We start from the raw sequence: 24280 nt of genomic DNA on the forward strand, positions 1-24280 counted from the left end.
GGGGGGGGGGGGGGGTGTTTGTTTTGTTTTTAAGAACAAGGGCTTTGATAAAATTGCAGTTATTCCATCCTGCATCCTCTCTTCTCAGCAGAGTGACCATAACTTTGACCCTCTGAATATTAACTTTACTAGTATTTCTCCCCGAAGATGAAATATCAGGTTATACTGCAACCACACTATGGATCAAGAATCACAAACAAAAATCACCGAACTCACAAGCAGAGATCTTAGTTTTCCATGCGGGAAAAAAAAAAAAAAAAGCCGAAAAAATCTGTTTAAAATACACGAAAGTCCACATGTTCCCATGACCTACCAGAAGTCTGGCAGTATCCTGCAGTGAGCAACGCAATTTCTACTCTCTTATTTATGCCTGCTGCTGATTGGCCAAGAGGCAAAAACCGCAGCAAAAATAAGAAAGCGCAAAAATGGCACTGCTTGCTGCGGGGCACCGCCTCACTTTCAGCATGTTGCAGGAAAACACAGATTCCATGGTGAAAACTAGGATCCCTGCTCATGAATACTTTAGAGAAAAAAAGCCACCCAGTATAAAGAAAAATGTATAGCCACAAAATAAAAGTACCACCACTTCTGGTCTAGGGCCTGGATCCTCAACTCTTCTGCCACGGCCACGGCCTCCTCGCGCTCCTCTAGACCCACGCCCAGGACGAGGAAGATTCCCAAAGTTAATATCCAGCTGAGAAGTTATGTCATTAGCTGCTCTCCGGAAAATGTGGGAGTCGTCCTCAGAATCCTCCTTTTGCATCTATAACAAATATATCCGATTAGCTTTCCTACCTACAGCCTTACAAGAGGTGCTTTGCCACACACCAAACAGCACACTAAGCATTCAGACTTCTTTACTACAAATAATTCAGTGTGGGATGAGGGGCAGAAGAAACAACTACAACTTGTCTCACCTCTACAGCTGTTTGGAATTATGAACACAAATTTCCCATGCTACTGTTATGCTATTAAAAGGGTGGACGAGGGCTTTATGGTCACCCCACGCTGAGCAAATGCACAGTGGCAAGATCCAGGCAGTTTTCAAATGCGATCAAAACATTTAGCATAGAGGATTATTTACAAGATACCTTCTAAATAAGCGCTGGAAAGGTTATATGAAAGAAATAGTTAACAGCTAAGCTTCCATGTTTTTATTGGACCATTTTTGTGCTGACCTTGCAATACAGCTATTGTGACAATTATAACATTCCTTCGATATTTTCCATTACTACTTTTACACCATATTAGTAGTACACAGGTATACAATTCAAATACAGGGACTCATGACCTGCACTTGAAGTCCAATACATTGCCCATCCTATGCAATACCTGTACCAAACAAGGCAAGCCGCTACAGCTAAGCTGTGATTTTCACTGGTGTCCCTCAACACTGTCAGCTAAAAGTCTATTTAGGAATTATACAAACAAAACAAGACCTACACTCAAGTTTATTTTAGATCTAATTTAAGGCACATTCTCCAGAACATGAAAATTAATTTCTTGCTTAATTTCTTCAGTTTTTAGATTCCCTTGCCCTCCAAAAACCACACAGTTTTTTTTTTTTTTGTTTTTTTTTAAAGCAAGCCACACAAGTACACCCTGTACATGAAGCTCATGGCAGCCCAACAATAACCAGAATATGCCAGCATCCTAATTATAAATTCAAATAAATTCATACTGCAATAGGTCATAGGTATCCTAATTAAGGACTGTAGCTCTCCCATCATGCTAGGCATTTAACACATACAACTACTTCACTGACCACAAAGCTCTCCTCTAAGCAGTCTAGGTAAAGTCCTGGACCTAATGACATCACTAGAGCTACAATTTCACCATATTAAACTTTAGTTATAACTACTATAATGGCACCAAGTAGAAGAAGAGTTCAGAAAAAGTAAAATAGTATAAAATAAGCTCTTCAGGGTTACTTGCAAGAGGCAGGACCATAACATCCAGAAAACCTTCAGGCTTTGTTAAGTTTTCCAGCAATAGTTGCAATGCAACAATGACCTGATATAAGACACTTATAGCACCTGCACTAACACTGAAGCTAGGAAATGGAATCTCTAGAACACACATGCAATGTGCATTAGTACAATGACAAGTAAACTAAATGGGTATTTGAAAATGTGACTCAAAGTTAAAACGTAAGAGATGCATAGTGAACCGTGAGTTCTCTAGTGTCTAGTATGGAGCTCTCACAACTACATACAAGTGACAGCAGCAAGGAGACGGACTTCCAATTTTGTTTTTAAGAATAAATCATGAAATGGAACTGAAACTTAGTTTAGATACACATTTATGTGATGCTAGGTGTTCATGTATACAATGCAAAAGTGATGCTTGAAGACAGGTGGGGAAAGTAAATCAGCGATGGAATCCAAGGCAGGATTTTCTGACATTCGTGACTATAGCAGGTAGAAGTTTGAGTGCCGATTTCCAAACTGTTCAGGTTCATCTTGTTCGCTACTTTTAATACAAAGCCAGCTTCCTAATCCTGGACCAAAGTAAGTTTAGAGAATTCCTAAGGCAATGCTTACATCATCACTATATTTTGACTTGTGAATCACCACTGCTTTGGAAGGAACAGTGGATTCTGGCTTCCGGATGTTGAATTCAGGCTTTGGTCGATTCTGTTGCTGAAGATTTTTCCACTCATCTAACGTCATTTCTTGAACTACTTCTTCCACTGGCTCCCCTTCAGCAACTCTAAAGGTTTATAGTTGTAAAGTAAAAACCATTAGCTTGTAACATGCCAGGTAGAACCAAAAGAAAATAAAAGAAAAAAACCGAACAAACTTTCCCTCCCACTAATCTCTAAAATAAAAGGTATTTGGACCAATATTTCTTCTCAGATGATTCTCTGAGAGAGAGTATTTCCCAGGAACGTTTCATGATATTTGATCCAAGCCTCTTAACTACTTACTACCCACTAATTTCCCTTGTTGTGGTAAGGCTCCAACATGTCTGTATAACCAAAAAGGGTGAAGGACTGAATTCCTGATGACAAGCAGTCTGGCTTTTAACCTGGTGTATCAATCACCCTCAAGTTTTGCTAGTAAACCTACTCCTAGCAAAAAGATCAGGTTTTGTTGAGTTATTCAGGACTAACAGGTTAAACAAAAGCACAATTTCAGGGGTTCTCTCACTTCAAGAGATCCCACAATGTGATTTTTTAAGCAATTACTATTTGCTTCAATGGCCTTCTATTTGAGAATTCCATAACATTGTACTTTATTCCCCTCACCGTCTCTTATGCACATCAGATAAATAAGGATAAAGAGAAATCTTGATTGCACAGTTGGTAACAAACCATCTGGATCTAACACTGGAGCCATCTTTTTCCTCGTCATGGCAGAAATGGATTAATTCAAATTGGCCAAGGGTCAATCAGGTTAAAAACTAATACTAGTTCTGTCCAGGGGAACTTCTAGAACATGGCAGACAGTCTGCCTTGTGCGAATTTACCATTTTTCTGACTGGTCAATAGATGTTTCTGTATCTTATCATTCAAGGATCCCCAACACTGAGGCTGCTGGAAACCAAAAAAGATCTTCTCCATAAGAAGCTGACACAGACTACCTATCATCCTTTTATGCAAACCAAGACAATCCTGTCTGGCACAGATAATACTACAATATGCTCCATGCGATTTCCTTTCCGGCCTACTTCAAAGCTATGGTTGCTGCAGAAAGCTATTGCCTGTTTTACAGTATTAGCTGCAGAGAACGCTTAATATATTTAGTTTCTTTACGAGCCTATTTTCTTCTGGCTGTAGATCACAGTCTTGATTTTGATCTATAAAGTCTCTCTTGATTCAAATCATGGCTGCTTGAAGCTCTTTCATTACACACCATTGCAATTATTGAAAACTCAGTGTTGATTAAACTGTTTATCTTAAAAAGTTATGTTAGGCCATGTATGGAAAAGGCCTTTGCCTCCCAGCCCTGTTTACCTTGTTGGGAAAGCTCAAGCTCAAGGTTTTTTAATCACCATACACAGTACAGACAGAAGAGAGAGACCGATTCCCTGCTTCCATGTCAAAAGGAATGGGGGGAGGGTCAAACCTGATAGTTGCACGTCAAGTACATTTTTACATGATACGAGTGCACCTAGTAAATATTTGCAGGACACATTCTGTAATCAAGTAATAAGATACAGAAAAAGTAATTTAAAATTTCAGCTTCTGGATGATAAGGGTTTTGTTTGTTTTTTTAAAATCAAGTCTGTTAAAACAAGTTGCATGGACTTGATATTCCTTCATTGGGAACTGCGCTTGCCTACCTTTGATTTGAACTTTCTATATATACCAGGTTACAAGCAAGGTCAGTACAAGACCGAAAATTGTTTAAGAGCATCCAACAGTGACCCTTGAAGAGTGAAAAGCAGTTTTGAAAGAAGGAAAAATTTGCTAATCCATTTATTTGCCAAGCTGAAGTGAGGAGTAGTGGAAATTAAGAAAGTATAGTGGAGAATCAAGCCAAAAGATCATGTCCCATAAATAAGGACATAATTTATTTCTTCTTGCACCCTCCTTTTCCTCTCAAGAATTACAGATATTGGTAGAAGAGAAAGATTCTGCTACTTAAGAACACGTGATCATTTTTGAATACTAGAGAGCTCAAAAAGTAAGAGGAAGCTACAACATTCAATAGGCAGAGATCTGAATCAAAGCCAGCCTCATGTCAGTTGCCAAGGAAGCATATTGGTATATACATTCTAGAGACATCAGACAGGTGTCATAACCAAGGATCCAGGTTCTCCGTTTCCCATGGTAAAACAAAATAAAAATGCAGATTTCCCCCCTTCCTGGAGTAAAATGCAGATTTGTCGTTTTAACAGAGAAACCCACAGATTTTGCAGTTTTGCCATGAGCCCTCTGCAAGCTGGCAGAGTTGCAGCTTGCAGGGGGCTGGAAGGGAGCAGGAAGAGGGCAGTCAGGCAGGATGCACCACGTGCATCTACATGCACATGGCCCCAGGCAGCCTGGAGATCAGCTCCCACAAGTAAGTGCAGGGGTGAGGCCCCCACAGAGAGGGAGGGAGGGAGCTGGGCAGGGCTGGAATAAGTGCACTACATGGGGCTTGGGGCCAGGCCACAGCGCATAGCTGCAGGGCCCCAACGAGGAGCAGGACAGGGCCTTGGGTGGCTCCCCGCTGCTGCGTGCACTCCTGGGGAAGAGGGGGGTCCTGTGCCCCCCCAGACAAGAGTGTAGAGTGGGGGTGCACTGCAAGCTTGGGCTTCCCTCCCTGCTGCCCTCCCTGGGGGCCTCCGCAGCCCAGCAGGTGCGACCTGGTGCTGCAGGGCAGAGTGCAGCCACACAAGAAAGCTGCTTGCAGCTCTGAGCTCCACAATGCCCTTGTGACATGTCCCTGGCACGTGCAAGGGCAACAAAGGCAGCAGTGCGGGGTTGTACCCATCACTGCAGCCCCACACACAGGGGATGCGTCACCAGAGCAGCGCAGAGCTTGCAGCTGCAAACAGCTTTCCTGCACAGTGGCACTCCGCCCTGCAGCACCTGGTCACACCCAAGCTGCGGAGGCCCCAGGGGAGGACAACAGGGTGGGAGCCCGCAATGTGCACCCACTCCCCCCCGTACACAGATCTCAGGAACACAGTTTCCCCCTGCCTTCCAGGAGTGCACGCTGTGGCGCAGAGCTGGCACCACCCTACCTGAGCCTATGGCAGGCAGCGAAGGGGGAGAGGGGAGCCAGGCTCTGCTCCGCTGCAGCAGTCTCTGCCTTCTTTCAGAGGCACCAGGCTGCAGACCCAGGTCCCTGGCCCCACAGCCCTAGCAACTGGAGGCCCCTCCAGCAGGGCTGGGAGGGCAGGGGAGCAAGTGGCACTAGCAGGTCTTGGGGGCTAGGAATGAAGTGAGGAGCACCAGCAGGGCTGGGAGGGGCTTTTAATCACATATTTTGTGATTTTTTTTAAGATCAATGGAAACCAGGATCCCTGCCCATAATAAGTCAGATGATTTAGGTCAGGGTTCCCAACCCCTGGACCCTGGCAAACTGCGGACTGGCAGCCAACCCTCTTTTACAGAGTATAGAAAAGGGTTAGCTGTCTGCCCACAGTATGCCGGTCACTGCTGGTCTGCAGTTTACCAGTCCGCGGTCACTTCTGATCCTTGGTTTGCTGGTCCGCAGCATAAGAAGGTTGGGAGCCCCTGGTCTAGGTCAGTGGTGGGCAACCTACAGGCGACGAAGCCACTGGATCAAACCTGTGGAGATGCGATTTCAGTGATGGACACTTCCCCACCATCCTGTGGTAGGGAAAAGCATCTAGATCATAGTGCCCCACTTCCTCTCCCGCACCTCTGACCCTAATGGGTCTTTCTAGCCTGAAGCTTGTAAAAAAAAACACCACCAAAAACAAAAACAAATGCTGACCACTAACTTAGAAGTACCAGCTCTCTAGCAATTAAGTAGTAAATCCAGATGAAACTCTCCAAGACCAGCAACTCCTATTATCAAGACATGGGAAAGAGGAACATACATTTAGCATTTTAGATGGACTTCTAGTGCACATCAACTGGGCACACACAAAGCTACCTATTCAATATACTGTATTTATTCAAATAAAAGTGATGCTTTCCTCCCACCCCAGTTAACATGGAGGGGGAAAAAATCTTGCTTTAGATACAAGTAGTGGCATACATCAGGTAGCAGTTCAGCTCCACTTTTGGCCCCAAGCTCTGAGCTGAAGCCAGAGCTAAGTTGTTACCTGCCCCAGGCTGGGATGAATCATTTGGCAGGGGAGGGACTTTGCAGCCAGGAGACTGTGGTGGGCAGAGGAAACAGAAGAGAGATGAAGAGGGGGAGATCCACATATGCAGCTTGGAGAGACCACACAACCTGCCCCTCCACCTCTCCCCAGCTATCCCCTTCCCCCCTTATCTTCTGCTCTAGCTCAGGTTCCTCCAGCCCCAAACAGGCTGGCCACTTCTCCCTGACCAAGCTGGGCTAGGGCTGGGGTCACTGCTGCTGACCACTCAGGACCAGGAGCAGAGTTTCTGCAGAAGGAGAAAGCAAGGCCAGGGATGGAGGGGGACAGATAACAAGGGGCAAAGGTCTGCCTCCTTGCCTACCACACCACAGCAGTGTGGAGAATGGGGTGGAGGGGATAGCAAATTTACAAAAAGGTAGCCCCCTAACAAACACATTCTTTACATGGAAAATTATAACAAATGTATAAAGTTTTTCCATGTATAGAATCCAATTATGGGGAGGTTGTCTTGAATTCAAAAGGGATTTGGGTAAGTATATAGTATACTAAGCCATCTTCCCATCCTTCACCATTATTGGTTTGCTCTATCCACTTGTTGCATGTTGTCATTACCCACATTTATAAGTTCCTTTGCTAACAGGCAGTGAAATAAGAGATACTGCACAGTGTTCAAGTCCCCGATTAGAGCCTGTCAACACAACCAATTAAACAAAGTTGCAACTCAATTATGGTTTTTCTGGATATATTTAAGTTTCTAAAAATGGCTCCTATTACTCTATTTCAAATGTGTTCATAGTTCTCTGGGGCTTTGTGTAGTTAAGGTTTTTTACCTTAATACAAAGTAAAAAGGTTATTTAGAACATCTTCCTCTTTCTTTCTAATTTTGAGCAGCCTTTTCAGAATGAAACATACAAAATGTGGAGCTGGGAAAGGAACTACATCCAGTATGGCTGCATTAGTAATTTGCTAGTGACAAACAAGCCAGGGAGATGCCTTAAAAGACTGCTAAGACTTAAAAAACAATCTTCTACTAGCAGGAGATATTTATCTTCCATTGCAGAGATTCAATTTGTACTAGGCAGCTAGTTGATGAGTCCAATTCAAAGAGTCCCAGCAACAGTACATTCAAGGGCCAAAGTATAATGCTAAAAGAAAATAGCCAGATGCTGAAGAAAAAAAAAAAAAGAAGGTTAATCAAGATGCCAAGAAACAAACTTTAAACCAGCTTTAGATCTGAGACATTCCCCACTACTAATTTAGCAGAAGAATGAGAAATTGTTAAAAAAAAAAGTATCCTACAAGACTCGGTCAATTCTATTGATTAACTTTGTATAATGATTAAAGGGTAGTCAAATGGATCAGTGAGCCAACATGTGTGAACTGAAGTTTTCCTAAAGAATGGCCAGGAGCACATATACTGGCACAATACTTAATTGAAAACTGATTAGATGCCAGAAAACAGCTGGAGGGCACACCCAATACCAGGTATAAATACTAATAAAGTAGCAAGGGTAGCAACAAACAGGGAGAGGAACTTATAAATAATTAAATCATCTGCATGCCAGAAAGCATCAGTCCATAAATGAATTATGAAGATTCCTAACAGAAATATTTCCAAATTATAAAAGCAGGATTACAAAATGACCAATATTTATTCATATTTTAACCTACCTGTAGCACAAAACATAATATACACATTAATAAAATGAACAAAATTATGAGGCTTAAGAAAACAGTAGAGATAAATTACTAAACAGACCAAACAATTTTGAGGTATAGGCAAAACAGAACTAGGATAAGTTACACTAAATACCAGATTAACTGGTTTCCTGGCAACACTTTGCAAATGGAAGTTTAACAGCAACACTGACAAGGTTTTAGGGATGACAACAGACAAGTTTACACAGCTCGCAGAGAAATGCTGTTAAGATTTCCCAGGTTATCAAATTCAAGCCCAGGAAAGTAAATGGTGTATCTACAGAAAAATTAGAACTACCTTGTTTTAAAGGACTGGTGATTATACATTGAGGCAGCGAGGAAGTGACTAAAATGGATCTTCCAGGCAATGTGTGAAAACAAGCAGTCATGAAAAAAAGTGGCTGGAATTGCAAAAATAGCTGTGTTCAAGAGTCAAAAGAGCCTTGACACAACCTTTCCCCAACCCATTTAACAAAGCAAAAACAGAACTGGGTCAGCTGTGCTACCTCACCTGCCATAAAACAGCAACTCGAGAGAGCAGGCAGACACACACACACAAACATCCCAAAAACTAGATCATTAAGGAACCCAGAACAGGTAATTGTTGTTTAGAATGCTCTGAAACAGCAAAAGTTATCAATTAAAAAACCCAGTTCCAGTCAGACTTTGGGCAAGAGGTATTATATATTGGGAATAGCATTTATTGATTTGATTTCCCACACCTAGACTCTGTAGGTGTCACATCACTATGTTGTCATTTTTCAACCCTTAGGCAGCTGCAGCAAAGCTCCAGGTCTGACGGTGGAAATAATTTTTTAAAATCTGAGATACTATATAAAAGTCATTCACAAAACCTGTACATACACTGTGCATTTTTGCACATATCTGTGAACTCCTCCCAACATCTGAACTTTTGTTTAGAAGGAAAAGTTTCTAGTCATCCTGCCTGCAAAATAATCTCATCTGCACTATAGCCAAATAGTCTCAAATGGCACCAAAGCGATAAGCTTGTGGATTTAATAATTCTTTATAGTCAAGAAGCAACTAGCAGACTCAGGCAAAAGCCTCTGCCTCCTACTGTTGGATATACTTTTCATGTTTATGTTCTACAGAAACTGATGTCAGAACACAAATTACGAAGAGCCACAACAGCTGGATTTGATTTCTGCTTCTACAGCATGGAAACTGACACAGATCTCTGAAATGACTTGTGCCACTAGACAAGTCCGAAGGCACTGAATTGCTATTTTGTTAGATTATACTGGTATGGTGCCCGCTCATTGTAAGAGTTGTTTTATTGCCTATATACCCCACATTAAGTTTCTGGAAATTCAATCACCTTAATTTAAACTTAAAGAAAAACCTTCCCTCAGCCCCTCCTGCACCATTACTTTAAGTCAGTTTAATCTATACATGCTATTGGTTTAAAAAGTCAGAAAATGTTATACTTGAAGTTGTAGGTGAACGTCTTTGTAAAGAACATGCATGTGTGCAAGTGATGTGAAGCAACAGACAACTTAAACAACTATAACTCCAAGTTCTAAAATTATATATTTAAAATTTTAATTCTTGGAGTTTTAGTTATCCAAGTACCGTATTTATAACTAGATAACTATATCTGCACCTCAAAGTCAGCCAAAGGAGAAAGTTAATTGTTAGAAAACTTCTTCCTAAACTCAAAAGGTAAGAGCTGGCTGGATCCCTACTTTCCTATCACAAGTCCTGAACTACAGGTTATTTGCTACAGTGTTTAAGTTTGAAATATTTTAAAACAAAAAGCCTAGGCAAAATCCGGGGCAAATCACAGGTTTCTGAAGCAAGACTTCTCAGTTCTCACATCCTGACACCAAACAGGAGCAGGGGACAGACTCCATTTACCTTCGTTTTAAGAAATATATTTAAGCAGTAGAGATTTTTTGTTGGTTTTAAACGAGGTGCAAGAGGAAGGCTAACTATGAACTTACAGGTAGCTCAAGGGAAACATTTCCTTTATACATCTCCTTAAATAACACCCAACTGATATGAGGGAATTGCCTGATTTACCCACCGTGTAAAGTAAAGTGAAGCCACAGAGTAAAGTGACTGTGCTGCACTAGATCTTAAATTAAAACAGCAACATGTAGCATGCTGTTTACAGTCCTCACAAAATTAAAAAAAGTTTAGGGAACACTATTTAGTTAAAAATGGAAGTTTACAAGAGGCTATAGAAATTTTGATTTTTATATACACATACATACACACACACAGACCGATACTGCCACTACTTTGGAAGTTGTTTCTCCAATATTTGTATGGAAGATGACACCTAAAGGCCCCAGTTGAGATAAGGACCCCATTTTGCAGGCAATAAGAGAAAGTGGGCAATTTCTGGTGTGTTTATACAGCATCAAAATCCTGGCAAGCCTGTAAAGACATGCCCTTAGGTCATCTCCTTACAAGCTAATATTATAACCAATGCACAGTTTTGTTTGAACAACTTATTTCTAAAATGCAAATCAGACTATACTTGTTCACAGATTCTCCTTCAGGTGCTCCTTGTTGTTCCACTGTTTCCACAGTCTCTTCCATGGGGGCAGTCTGTTCCATCTCACTATAAGACAGCAAGAAACCCAGTTCATATTGGGGGGAAAAAAAGCCTTACACAATGTATTACTTTCCTTACAAATATCCCTATCTTCATATTCTTTGACAAACTCAGAGCAGAACTCCATGGGGGGTGCTACAAGAAGATTTTACAAACTGACTGATCACCCAAGAAAATTAAAGGAGACCAGTTTGATGTAGTAAGCTAGATAAGACTTGTCTACATAATGACAAACAGTGGAAATCCTCTCTCTGGAAGCACTACCCTAGAAAGAGTGGAAACAAAAAGCATACTTGTTGAGACTAAGACAAAAAAATCCAGAATGATCAAATCTAAAATCACCATGCTATATCATTCTACAGTTCTATGTTAGGCCAACATTAAATTTCACAGTTATACAATTACCATAGAGCATATTTTCTGTAGCTTTAGTATCAGTTCTTAATCAATGAAAAACTGGTAAGGGGAAGCTCAGACTTAACAGGAAAATCCTGGGACATCATTCTTCTCTTGTACTTGGCCTTGGTGAAGCCACAGCTGGAGTACTGCATCCAGTTTTGGGCTCCACAATTCAAAAAGGATATGGAGAAGCTTGAGAGAGTCCAGAGAAGAGCCACATGCATGATCAGAGGTCAGGAAAACAGACCTTACAATGACAGGCTGAGAGCCATGGGGCTGTTTAGCCTGGAAAAGTGCAGGCTCAGGGGTGATCTGATGGCCACCTATAAGTTTATCAGGGGTGACCACCAGTATCTGGGGGAATGTTTGTTCACCAGAGCGCCCCAAGGGATGACAAAGTCGAATGGTTATAAACTACTGCAAGACCGTTTCAGGCTGGACATAAGGAAGAATTTCTTTACCGTCTGAGCCCCCAAGGTCTGGAATAGCCTGCCATCAGAGGTGATTCAAGCACCTACATTGAACACCTTCAAGAGTAGACTGGATGCTTATTTTGCCGGGATCCTATGACCTCAGCTGACTTCCTGCCCTTCCAAGGTCCCTTCCAGCCCTAACGTCTATGAAATCTATGAAATCAAAAATAATAGTAGCACTAGGGTTGCAGGCTGTGTGGGTGCAATGTGCATATGCATGTTATTTTACTCATTCATCATGTAAGCAAACACTTCATCGGACCAATATTTATCTTAATTATGCCCAATGATGTATTAAAATAGAAAGCATTGAAAAAAAGTGTGTAGCCAGATAAGAATCAACACACTACTATAACTGCAAATATTCTTGACCTTTATACAGTTTTCATTAATTCCATGAAGTCGTCTGTCTAAACTTCTTTTGGAAAACCATATTACAAACTGGTGGTGTACTACGAAAAGAAAAAGCAAAAAAAACCCCCCAAAAAACCAAACAAGTATTGTCCTAGATCATTTCAATTTTTAGACTTCATGGGGTATTTCCCATGTTTTATGAGAAAGTAGTAGCTAGAAGTACAGAAAGCCACTTGGGTGTTGTTTCACATACCTAGCTCCCCCTATTATTGGCTTTTTAAGCTTCCAATGGAACTGGATATCTGAATGTTTTGGATTTTTTTTTGTTTTAGTGTTTTAGAAACACCTTCCAATTTATTATAAATTTAAAAAAATAAATAAATAAATAAACACTATTTTCTAACACTATTTTCTCTCCTGTACTTGATCCTTGAAAATCTTATTTCAAGTCAGCCTGAAAAAAAATCATGTTTTAATAAATCTAACAAAGCTGGTTATATGCAAAAATGTAGCAAGTTGCTCATGAGAAATCAATACGAGTAAAAATAGGCCTGCTGTACCCCGGAGTTTCACTACCCCACACCACCATAAATCAACTCAAGAGGACTTAAGTAAGCAACTTAATCCTGTCCTCTCTTCTAGAGAAAAGTTGCTGGGGAGAGCCAACATATCCACTCACCACAATAAAGTTTAGCTGAAATAGCCAGTAGCATAGCCAGTAGTCAAATAGGCTAGCAGCCCCAGGTGTCAATTTAGAGGTGCCAGAAAGACACCCTCCAGGCACTTTGGGCAGCAGGCCCTGTACAAAGGGAAAAGCACTCAAAACCTCTCCCCTGACCTACAGTGCTCAACACACAACTCGCCTCTCCATAGCACCAAAATTCTTATTTACGTCTCGAAACTGCATCCCAATTCCAAAGGAACCACATGAAAGAATGAAAAATGTGGCTTGTTTCAAGGCAGAAAGAGATTCCAAACAATAGATTTAAATGAGTGATTATCAGCCAGGGTGAGTTCCTTTGAAGGGTGTGATGCAATATTGTCAGGTATGCACACACTTACATGATTCACAAGAACAGGCCAGAAGAATAGGAATAAATAAGAATTCATTAAATCTAAAATATTGACCTGTTGTGATCTTTTAGTTTTTTGCAACATTTTTCTACAGTCAAAAACAACAAGTAAAAGCTGAGACATCATTTTCTGAGGGGTGCCTGGAATCTAATGAGGTTGAGGACTACTGATTTAGACAAAGATACATTTCCTAAAAGCTCTATGCTACTTTAACATTGTACATAATTTTCATAAGAATGTATTTTTCTAGACAATACCCAGCACCCTATTTACTAGGGCACTGAAAAGAATACTACATATATCACTCTAGTCAAGAGACTATTTGGCCATGGGCAAGCAGTTTTGAGACATTCTCCTTTGGGCTAGGACCTACAGTCTCAGCAAACAGAAAAGCAGGCTCCTCAGTGTTTTTTGTGGGCAAGTTCAACATAACAGAGGGAATGACACAAAGCATGAATTACTGAGAAGTGGGACTGGACCAAGCCTATTACTTTATGGAAAGTGTCATAATCCAGAACAGGCACAAACCCGCATTGTACCTCAGATCATCTTTAACTGTTCCCCAGTTGCGCGTTCCACTTCCACCCCTTTTGTCTTCTGCTCTGATTCCTCTAGAGACAGAAACAGCATTCTTTTTAATATTGAAAGAACTTCCTATCTTATTGATGCAAACTAAAAAACAAGAATCTGATGACCCCTGTTTCACCCCAAAGAGATCAGTATTTTGGGTATATTTCAGACAACTGTTTCCAATACACTAGATGACACCAATAGAGAAAAAAAAACACCTACGTTTTATCACTCCCACTTTGCCTTTCCAATTCCCGCTTCCCTCTTTGGTCAAAACCATCAAAGCTTCGATTTATTCCACCACCTCTTCCTCTACTTCGCATGCCACCTCTTCCTCCCCCACGTCCTCGCATCGGCCTTTCCCGGTCAAATCGATCTACTGGCCTGAAAGAAGAAGGCAGCAAGTCAGGCTATTCCTACTGAAGAATTTAAGAATTAAAATTGTGGTGACATGAATACAGTAGTCACTGTGATAAAGTAACTTGATTTCCAAATTAAAATAACCAGATTTTTTTTTTTTTTTTAGTTTAAAGATTATACCTTAACTAACTCTCATATGGCCCCACAACACTTTTTCAACTTTACGGCCAAGAAACTGAACATGAGCAGAAGCACAAAACTGCATTCCTTTGTTACAGCTGCAATTTAGTTTTACCCATGTGCTTTGTTCTTTAAGGGTAAAACTATTTTAGAACTGATTTCTCTAGATGTACCAAAAACCTTCATATTTTGATAGGTAGTAATAAACCCTAATTTTTCTCCCCATTTTCATCTTAAAAATTTGCATGCATGTTTTTAAGATTGATCTGTCTTTTCATGATAGGCTGTCTCATAGGTGTTAGAAACTTCTGTCAGTCTTTATACATAGACTGGAACAGAACAACTTGTGTTCACTGGCAGAAAGTAGACAGCATAAGAAACAGCCAGTTTTTAAACTAAGTTTGCTAAGGTGAGATGGCATAAGTCCTCACCCCCCCCACCCCCCACACACCATATATCCCATGATCAAAGAAACTAGGGGATGCAGAACAGTTGTGCTGTAGGGTCTGAGCTTTCTTGTAATTTAAATGTGTAGTCCTTACTGTAATCTTGATGTCTACACCAAGCAGTGCCCATAAGGGACTCTCAGAATATCCAGCCCCTTGAAGAACACCTTGTCATTCCATAAATGGTACATACTTTTCCACTGAGAATTCCGTTTGTCTTTCCATGTCATAGGGACGGTATTCCCTGAAAGACGGTCTCCATTCAGTTTTTTCTTGTTTTATTTCGGCTCCCCTATTATCATTCCATCCTTGCTGGTCTCCCCGTTTAGGGGCTCGCTTCTGGCCTGCAGAACACAATTAAGAAGTTAAAACTTATGCAAAGTAAGTGAATAAAATTGCAATTACCTGACTATTAGCTAAAATGTATTGGCTACAACTAGCTAGACTCTGTTTCACCTCACCCTATATTCCCACCAACATACTTTCCAATATAAGCTGTAAGTGATGTTGTAGTCAGATAAAAGTGTTTGGCAACCACGAAACCCTATTTTCAATTAACCAAGTTCAGTTGTGTTTGTTACCTCCCTGTCCCCACAACTATAATCTCATTCTTGGAATAGCTGAAGCAACCAATAAGCCAGCTCTCCCTCCTGTACTCTCAGTAATCCTTTTGCTGCACCCAAGTAGAAAAAAGAAGGAACAGCCTGTCTGGAATAAAAGAACAAGGAAAAAGTTTACAGGCTATTGGAAAAACCATCAAGTGGAAAGCAGCAGGGACAGAAGTCAAAAATCCGGGAGTTGGAAAAGGGCAGAGACCCCCACTTGATCTCATTCCTCTAGAAGTGAACCCAGGACTCCCAAGTCTGTTCTCCTGTACAGCAAATAGCCATGAAACCTATGGGCAAAAGCACAGGTGCAGACCAGGGGTTTCCAAACTTTTTGAATGTGGGGCCAGATCATGAACCTTTCATCACCCAGTGGGCTGGCCAAAGGACCACCCCCTCCCCAATTAGGAAGCTGCTGAAGGGCTGGGAGAGGGACAAGGGGTGGGAACGAAAGTAAACAGTGTTTACTTTAATTTCCCGTCGCAGCACCTCGGGCCTCAGAAAATGGCTTGGCAGGCCGCATGGCAGCCTGCAGGCCGTATGTTGGACAAGCCTGGTGTAGACAGATAACAGTTATGCTTCTCTAGGAGTACATAGATGTAAGCAAATTAAATCTAAGGTAAAAATTAAAATGAAACTGGCTTAAAAAGTTTAACTCCATTTACACCAGTACAACATAAATATAACAACAGTTTTTACATGCTCCTGAACTGCAAGCACTCCCCTATCCTTTTTAAAAACAAACATTTTTAAAGTGAGGGGTGACATGTCTGCCCATAGCAATCCACCACTGCACAAGCTATCTGTCACTCCACTAGTGCAAGCAGCAGGAACCTATGCTGTCCGCTTAAGCTCCAACCCAGAAGATGAACCCTAGGATCAGAAGACTTGCCCATGTAACCATTATTTGGCCACTTGTACATATGCAGTATGGAAGTCTAACTATGCAATCATGTACTTCTACCCATTGCTATGATCCTTTTCTTCCTTCTTCTCCAAATCCATAAGACCATTGCCTATAGGACACTCATCTCAACTGAGAAGGTTGGAAGGCGTGTAATAGATGAAGCAAGAAACTGCATGAGTCTCCTATTTAAGGCAACTGAACATTACTGCTTCAGAGCCCCTATGTGATGCTCAGAAAGTTATTCAAATCAAATTATTTAGTCAACTACTAACTGGGGATTCCTCATTTTAAGTGCCTAATGCAAAACTACTATTGATGAGTCCTGTGCACTTTCAACTCCAACTAAACTAAATGGGAGTTGAGCAGTGAAAACACTAAGTACTCTGGAAAGTGCAAGGCATAGCTGTGTCCACTAATCTGAAATGCCTTACTTGAGATGTGACAATTGTGGCTTCTGCCTCTATAAAATGGGAACAGCAGCATCTTAAATTTTATAGGGGCACAGTTGAGATTAATTCTCACCACCAGGGAAATGCTCATAAGGAAAACAACTTTACTGTCAGCAGGACCTTAATGGTATATATTAAGGTCCAATGTCACAGGCTGGAAAGAAAATATTGAATAACTAGCCATTCATTGAAAGAGGCAAATACTCTAGTGGAAAGCATGTTATTGTGAACTTGAAAATATGTTAGATGTCCACAAGAGGACTGAAGGAATATTCTGGCACTCCCAAGAGATTCAGGGCTTAATTTTATACTGGATTTCATCATTAGCCCACTGAAGCTTTACTACAGTTCAGAGTTGCAATTTTGGATTACCTTACCTAAAGATGGGCAAGGTAAGGGAAAAAACGGAAAAAAAATATGGACACAACTGTCCATAGCATGGGAGATGTGATACTTAACATGTTAACATAGATAACGTAAAATGTGACTACACGTAGTAGTAGGAAAGACATTTCTAACATGCACATTCCAGTAATAACTTCTTTACTTTACAACTGCTGTTTAGGATTCTCAAACTGGAATTCAACTCTTCACCGCATACAAGTAAATAACTGGTCAGCAAGTCCATTTTGAGTTCAAATCCTGGTAGTCATTAGAAATATTTTCTAGTTCAATTAGATTTGTCAGCTGAGAAAAAGACTCATCGAGATTTAGTTTGCATACAGAGCCTCTTTCCGTTCAGTCTCGGCATTAGCCTTATCAAATCCACTCAAACATTCAGAGCACTACTTACGAATTTTGCTTAGGAATCAAAATTAGCCCAGATGCAGGCAAAGGCTGTTATTTTAAAAAGAGGTTTTCTATCCGATTGTCCAACACTGTTTAAAAATACTTCCTATTTTATTTTTCAGTACATAAGCCAATTTATTGCATTTCACTGCTTTAGTCTGGATAGCCACAGACAGCCAATTTCACTTTCATTCAACTGCACTGATACAATTGTTGCAAACACCACAGATGAGGATTTAAATCCCAAAAGCTTTGTTCAGGATGCTTACAGGCTGTATGAAAACATTTCTATCCATTTTCTAAAACAGAATCACAGACCACTAGCTTTATTAGGAGGGTAATGAAATGTGTGCTTGTTCCTGAAGGTACAAAGAGTATTCCTTTTGGAATACAGAATATTTGTGAAGCCTGAATCCAGGCCCTAAATATATAAAAAGGGAAGGGAAAAAAAAATGAACATTTGAATCACTGTAAACCATTCATATATTTATCATTAGTGAGGAGTAATGACACCCTGTTGATTTTGGGAAACCTAATGATTCCACAGAAGTTTACGGGGCTGCAAATGCAAGAAGCATGCTCCATGAGAAATATAAGATATTTCAGCTTAAAATTAGAATGCTCTAGGCAATTCGACCTTATAAAAGATAACTGACATAGTATCCTGAATACAGAACAGGAACCTAAAGCAATGTACAAATTGAATATAACCATTTGAAATCTGACTGAGATTTAGTCATGGACATACATACTGTGTATCCATAATGAAAGGACATTATCCATCTGCAACTGAACAAGAAATTTGTATACACTAGGTAATGCTAGAATTTGGCCAAAATGGTTAATATCTCCAGCAAGAGAGTTACTTGTTAACGTAACAGGAGCTGTTGTTACAGCCGCAGTAATGCATCTTCTCAGAAAGAGCACTTACAGCATAGACCTTAACATGGGGCAATTAAGAAGCCTGTTACATGTTCAATTCTCCACAAAACAAAAACACTCTGGAGCAGAGTTTTAATATAGACTCTAAACCTTACGGTTCTGAAGGCTAATTTAAAAAAAAAAAGCAACTGATCCAGGGAAGTTTGCATGAAGTTATAGTACCAGGTAGATCAAAACAAATGATTCTGAAGGACGTTAAGCTACCCCACTCATCTCACTGAACTGTTAACACCAAAGCTTGATGAGAAAAAGTGCAACGTTGCACAGTATTACAAAAAATGTACAGGAGCAAAGAAGCATGAAATCAGCCAACTACAGCCCAGTCTCCTGCTGAGTTGAAGTGGAAGTGGACAAACTGGGGAAGCTGGCTGCTCTTACAATTGTTCAGACCAAAAAGGGAGAATTCAAAGCCTCTTCCATTCTCTCCCAATAAGCATCACCATTTCAATTCCCTTGTGCATCTCAACACAAAATATGCACCGATGAAGCTTGCCCCTCATAAAAGCCTGCAGCACAAAAAATTCTGAATTTAGTGAAAGATCAAAACAGATCAAATTATATATTAGAGCTGGCAGGAATACCACATGGTCTGGCCTGAAGGTGGGGGATTAAAATGGTTGGTAATGAATAATTCTAGGATCACTACCATAAAATATGGCCCATAAAAGGGACATGAGTTTATTCCTGATTCAGTAAGTCAGAAGTATTAGATTAATTTTCTTCCAAAAATGGTATATTGCATTAAAATATAGTAATGAAGACCACAAAAAGCTCACTCTAAAATCAGAAAGAGATGCATGTAACTGTGCATGGGCAAAACTAGTTTTTCAAAATTGTTTACAGAACCCTAACATTTGACTTGGCAATCTAAATACATCCTTTACATGCAACTGCTTTAATTACTTCCTACTAGAAAGTTTCCCATGATAAAGAGATTTAGATTTCTCTAGGTCATGCAATATTTCAAAAGGAAACTAAAAGATACAAAAATCACAGGTTGGAAGTATTTTCAATATGCCAGCACTCAGTTACAAAAATGCCAACAATAGCTTTCCCCTGCACAATCCCCATGACTACATATCTAGAAAAATTATATTCGAGTGAGTCATTTATAAATCACTGACTACAGAGTTCACACAATTTAAACTTCCTCAAAACATGCAGTACCCTGTTGCTCTACGATGGTGACAACAATACAGTCAGTCAATCTTAATAATCAGGGATTATGTCCCAGTTTTGCCACCTCCAGAAATTTCACAACAAAGATAGGAAGGAAGTCATTTAAAGTGTTAGTAAAGAGATTTTGGACACTTCAACTAAACAGAGCTTTTTTATTAATGCAAGATCAGCAGTTTTAATTTGCCTGCATTGGTAGAGAATGCAAGCTCTACATTTTACTGGGCCTTTTCAAAAGAGCTGGCAAATGCAATTTGCCCATGGTTCTAAGAACGAATGTTAATTAACATCAAGATACACAATTACAGATGTCACACTACCTACAAGAGTTCACATCCCACTTCCAGGCATACAAAGTGTTCAAGGCCTAGAAAACAAGAAATGTATTAAAACAACAAGAGTTAATATCCATGCCAAATCAGAAGAGTAGGGAAGGAATATAAATATCCTAGTCTGAAGAACAGAGAGAGGTTTAAAATAAATAAATAAAAAGTAAGATAATTAGCTACTGCCAAAAGCTCTGTTCTCACTTTGTCAGATACTTCAGAAAAGAGCATTCTGGACTCCCGAGTGATTAAAAAAAACCTGTGCACTAAAGACACCTTGCAGCTTTTACAGACTTCACTAGATAGAGCTAACCTGAAAGTATCTGATTTTTTTAAACAGCAGTTGAAACAAGGCAAACGAGGTAGGATTTATACAACTTTCTAAATACAAACAGAACTTCTCCTGTAACCACCAAATCATAACATTAAAGTATTAAGCTCTCAACATAAAGCACCCGAGTAGTCTGAAAGCTTAATTTTAAAATTTAGTACGTTTTGAATCAACACAAGATGTTCAAGCTGGTAAACTTCAAATCTTTCTGAAAAAAGGCTTTAACATATTAAACATGAGCTAAGTGATTTAGCAAATCATTTGCCTGGAACACACTAAAACTAATAAAGAACTGCTTCTTGCAGCATTTAAAATCTGAATTTAAAGAAAAAGTAAGTGTGAAAATTACAGATTTTAAACCCAATCAATACTAGTCAGTTTTGATTTTTCAAACAAAGTGACTAAATGCCTTTGAGAACCTGTACTTACCTCCCATCAGTTTTGACAGAGTTAAGCACCTGAAGTATGTCTACATGGCACAAAGCAGTACAATCCAGAGATGCCCAACCTAGCAATGTTACACTGCTGCTGGTTTCAGAGCTAGTTTGGATATTTCAGCTCAATACACTTTGTAATGGGTATATACATTAGTGCAGGGGTGAGCAAAATGCAGCCCGCGGGCTGGATGTGGCACGCCAAGCCATTCTATCCGGCCCACGGGGCCCCTAAAAAAATTTGGAAAGTTAATATTTTACTGCCCCCGGCTGCCCATCATGCAGCCCTCAATGGCTTGCCAAAACTCAGTAAGCGGCCCTTCACCCAAAATAATTGCCCGCCCCTGCATTAGTGCATGAAGACATGGGATCCCCACATAGCACTGCATTATTAAACACAGTCATCCTTTAAACACCTTTGGAGGATTTGTACACACAACCCACCTAACCCTTTCTAATTACAGTGAGCCTAGAAACAAGATGAAGACATTCTGAAATGTATTTAAAAAACAATTCTAAGTATACACTAATTTGCAAAAATAAAATTGCACCCTTACAGAGATGTGGGCATTATTCAAAACTCTACGGTTATGATAATTCAACTTAAAAATAAGCAAAAGCATGGCATATTCTGCCAACCACTGGCAATCCCCTGGATCCTATACCAGATCCCAAAGGGCTTTCAATTGATGAGGTTCCTACATATTTCAGTTACCCGCAGGGATAAGCCTGGAGTTTTGGTAATCTAACATTACGGTTCACAGTAAACCACAATACATTTTTCAGTGTTGTCCCTAACCAGTCAATTCTGCAAGGAAAGCACATATATTTACCCGTTTACCCGTTGTGCAAATATGCTTCACTGCAGCTGTAGCCTTGCATCCTCCCTGAGTGCTACTGCGATCCCCTTCCTCTGCTTTCCTCTCCCTGCCCTGTGCTCCCTCCCATATCCACTGCAAGCCACACAGAGGCTGCCCATGCCACTTATGGCACACGTGATCCAAGGTGGCCAACCCTGCTTTAAGACACAGCAATACTAGGGGCCACTATCTTCAATATTTGACAAAATATTCGTTTTAGTTTCCTGAGATCTGGAATACAAAGGCCTTATTTTGATTAGCAGGCAATATGTGGAATAAGGCACCCTTTCTCCTTCTCTGCAGAATGGCTGTAGGTTAGTGGCTCTCTGCCTAGGAAAGGATGGATTTCTCAAAAAGTTGTCTTCCGGATATTGAGGTTACAGGCAACATTTACGTGGAAAGCCTAATGGCTGTGACAATATGATTGCACAGACCCAATGAACAATGCTCAGAACCCACATAAACAAACAAAGTGATGTCAACCCACCAAAAACATCAGAACACAGAACCCAAGTGTCAGACTAAGTTCAAAGAGCACTTTCCCCGCCCTATGAAGTCCTACAGTTGCAAATGCAGACAGAAAGGTATGTCTTGAGAATGATGCTGTTAGTTTTGTGGCAGCACTGTAAAACAGAAGAAGTACATCCTCTTCTCTGCTTCATACTTGGCAATTATGGCTTCACATTATGGAGCTGCTAGCCATCTCTACAGTATCTTCTTCCTCTTTATAAAATGCTCCCATACAGTGACCTGAGGCTGAATACCAATGAACTCAAAGACCTCAAATACATCAAAGTGCCCTCAGGTGCATTTTCCAGCTCTGAAGATAATACTCCCAGACATTTCGATGGAAAAGCTGCCCTGCCAGACTGAGAAGAGCAAGATCTGCACTGCAGAGGCAGCTCTAGCATCAAATCACTCTGCAGTCTTGGGCAGCTCAAATATTAGCTTCCTGGAATTGACCTTTGAAGAATTCCAAGCCAGTTTAGCCACATTCATAGAACTCTCTTTGCAATGCTCGTGCTTCTTCTTACATTTGTTTTTGACCAATGTCACCTATACACAAGTACACAAGTACACACACACACACACACACTTTAACTGGTATAATGCAATGAAGACAAGGGATGAACAAAACCCATTAAAACCGTCCATGGACATGCATACCCACAGAGCGCACACTGCTATTGACCTGAGAAGTTTAAGGTTTTAGAGAGCTCACTTTGATGAAGGCATTAACAAGAAAGCATTCCTGAGTACGTGAAACCACTGAAGACTGCAAAAATAACAAACTCTGGCCATATTACACTATAAGAGGTGCTACAAAAACACCAGGTAAATAGATTTTGAGTAGCAGCATAGATGCTAGAGTACCAGAACAAACACCTAAGTGACAAAATATACCCTACTGTGGAATTCTTCCAATTAAGACATCACAATGTTGGCAAACATATCTAGCTACATACAAGTTAGGGGCACCATTAATAAGAGAATATGTTAGACTGAAGACTGAAAGGGATAGATAAGCCTAATAAATAAGATGCTTTTACAAACCACATTCAAGAGTACTGGAGTGCAGCAGTGTGTGATACCCATTCAATCAATAGGAGCCAAGGAATTTTGCTAGTCTTGAGCTAAGGAAATAAGCAGCAAGCATACTGGGAAGCATTTAATTTGGGTAACAACAAGATACTCTTTGCCACTGCTGAAAGGCTTAGCAACCAATCAGGTGGATCATGTGGCCCAATACACAGCTGTGATCATACAAAATCAGATCAATCCAGAATTCATTTCACTTTCTTTCCCTACAACTGTTTTCCCTTTCTCTTGCATACCTCAGTTCCAGGAACAGACTTCTACTCTTAAATGACTGAGCCTTCTTTTGACATGGTCTGGACTCAGCTTCAAAATGCCAAATGAAACAAAACAAAACCAGCGTCACAAGTCACTAGTCAGTGCTCTCCTAAATTCCTGATTCATGCACTTTGAAGAGTAAGTTACCTATGCTTTGTTATATTTTTCTCTCCTTTTTGATTTTTGGAGTAGTTTCACTGCATCTGAATATGGTAAATATCCATGGTGTGTCTGCAGAACTGACAGGTTGCAAACACCGCTCTGAAAAGTGAATAAAGGCATCACAACATGTGAACTCATAACATTTAACTGGGCTGTCTGGCCCTTCCCACAGCAGAGACTGCGAATCAGAACTGTTTGGGCAACAGATTTCAGGAGTCCACGAGTGTTCCTCTCTAATCATTAAAATGGTATCAACTCAAATACAAAGATCAAAGTCACGTCGGCAAGGAATCCATGACTTCCCGCACAGTCTTGCTGCTTAAAATCTGGACCTTTTGGCTACAACCACACATGACAGGGGCTGATAACCTGATAATCTATAGAAAGAACCAGCCCAGGTAAAGATCATCAAGGCCTGGCTGTCAGCCCTTTACGATGCCTACAAGCCTAGGACCTGCACTGGTCTCAGGTGCCAAATACCGCCTGCGGATGTTCACGATGCAGTTACTGAGCAGAAGGGGGGGGGGGGGGGGGGGGGATTCAGGACATTTCTGGGGTTAAAAGGAAAAAAAAAA

The 24280-nt window shown here is 40.6% G+C and overlaps 1 protein-coding gene across 1 annotated transcript in view; it reads right to left on the reverse strand.

Annotated features, from left to right (window-relative positions):
• Nucleotides 1-24280, reverse strand: part of HABP4 (hyaluronan binding protein 4) — a 30845-nt gene that overhangs the window by 5906 nt on the left and 659 nt on the right. The window contains exons 2-7 of the mRNA XM_019518222.1: nucleotides 15064-15224; nucleotides 14107-14268; nucleotides 13854-13925; nucleotides 10937-11020; nucleotides 2544-2712; nucleotides 581-763 (exon numbers count right to left, since the gene is read on the reverse strand). Of these exons, the coding sequence (XP_019373767.1) occupies nucleotides 581-763; nucleotides 2544-2712; nucleotides 10937-11020; nucleotides 13854-13925; nucleotides 14107-14268; nucleotides 15064-15224 (831 nt within the window). The remainder of the gene's footprint in view (nucleotides 1-580; nucleotides 764-2543; nucleotides 2713-10936; nucleotides 11021-13853; nucleotides 13926-14106; nucleotides 14269-15063; nucleotides 15225-24280) is intronic.

The sequence above is a fragment of the Gavialis gangeticus genome, unplaced genomic scaffold (assembly GCF_001723915.1).
Source record: "Gavialis gangeticus isolate Ggan-Ray unplaced genomic scaffold, GavGan_comp1, whole genome shotgun sequence".
NCBI lineage: Eukaryota > Metazoa > Chordata > Crocodylia > Gavialidae > Gavialis > Gavialis gangeticus.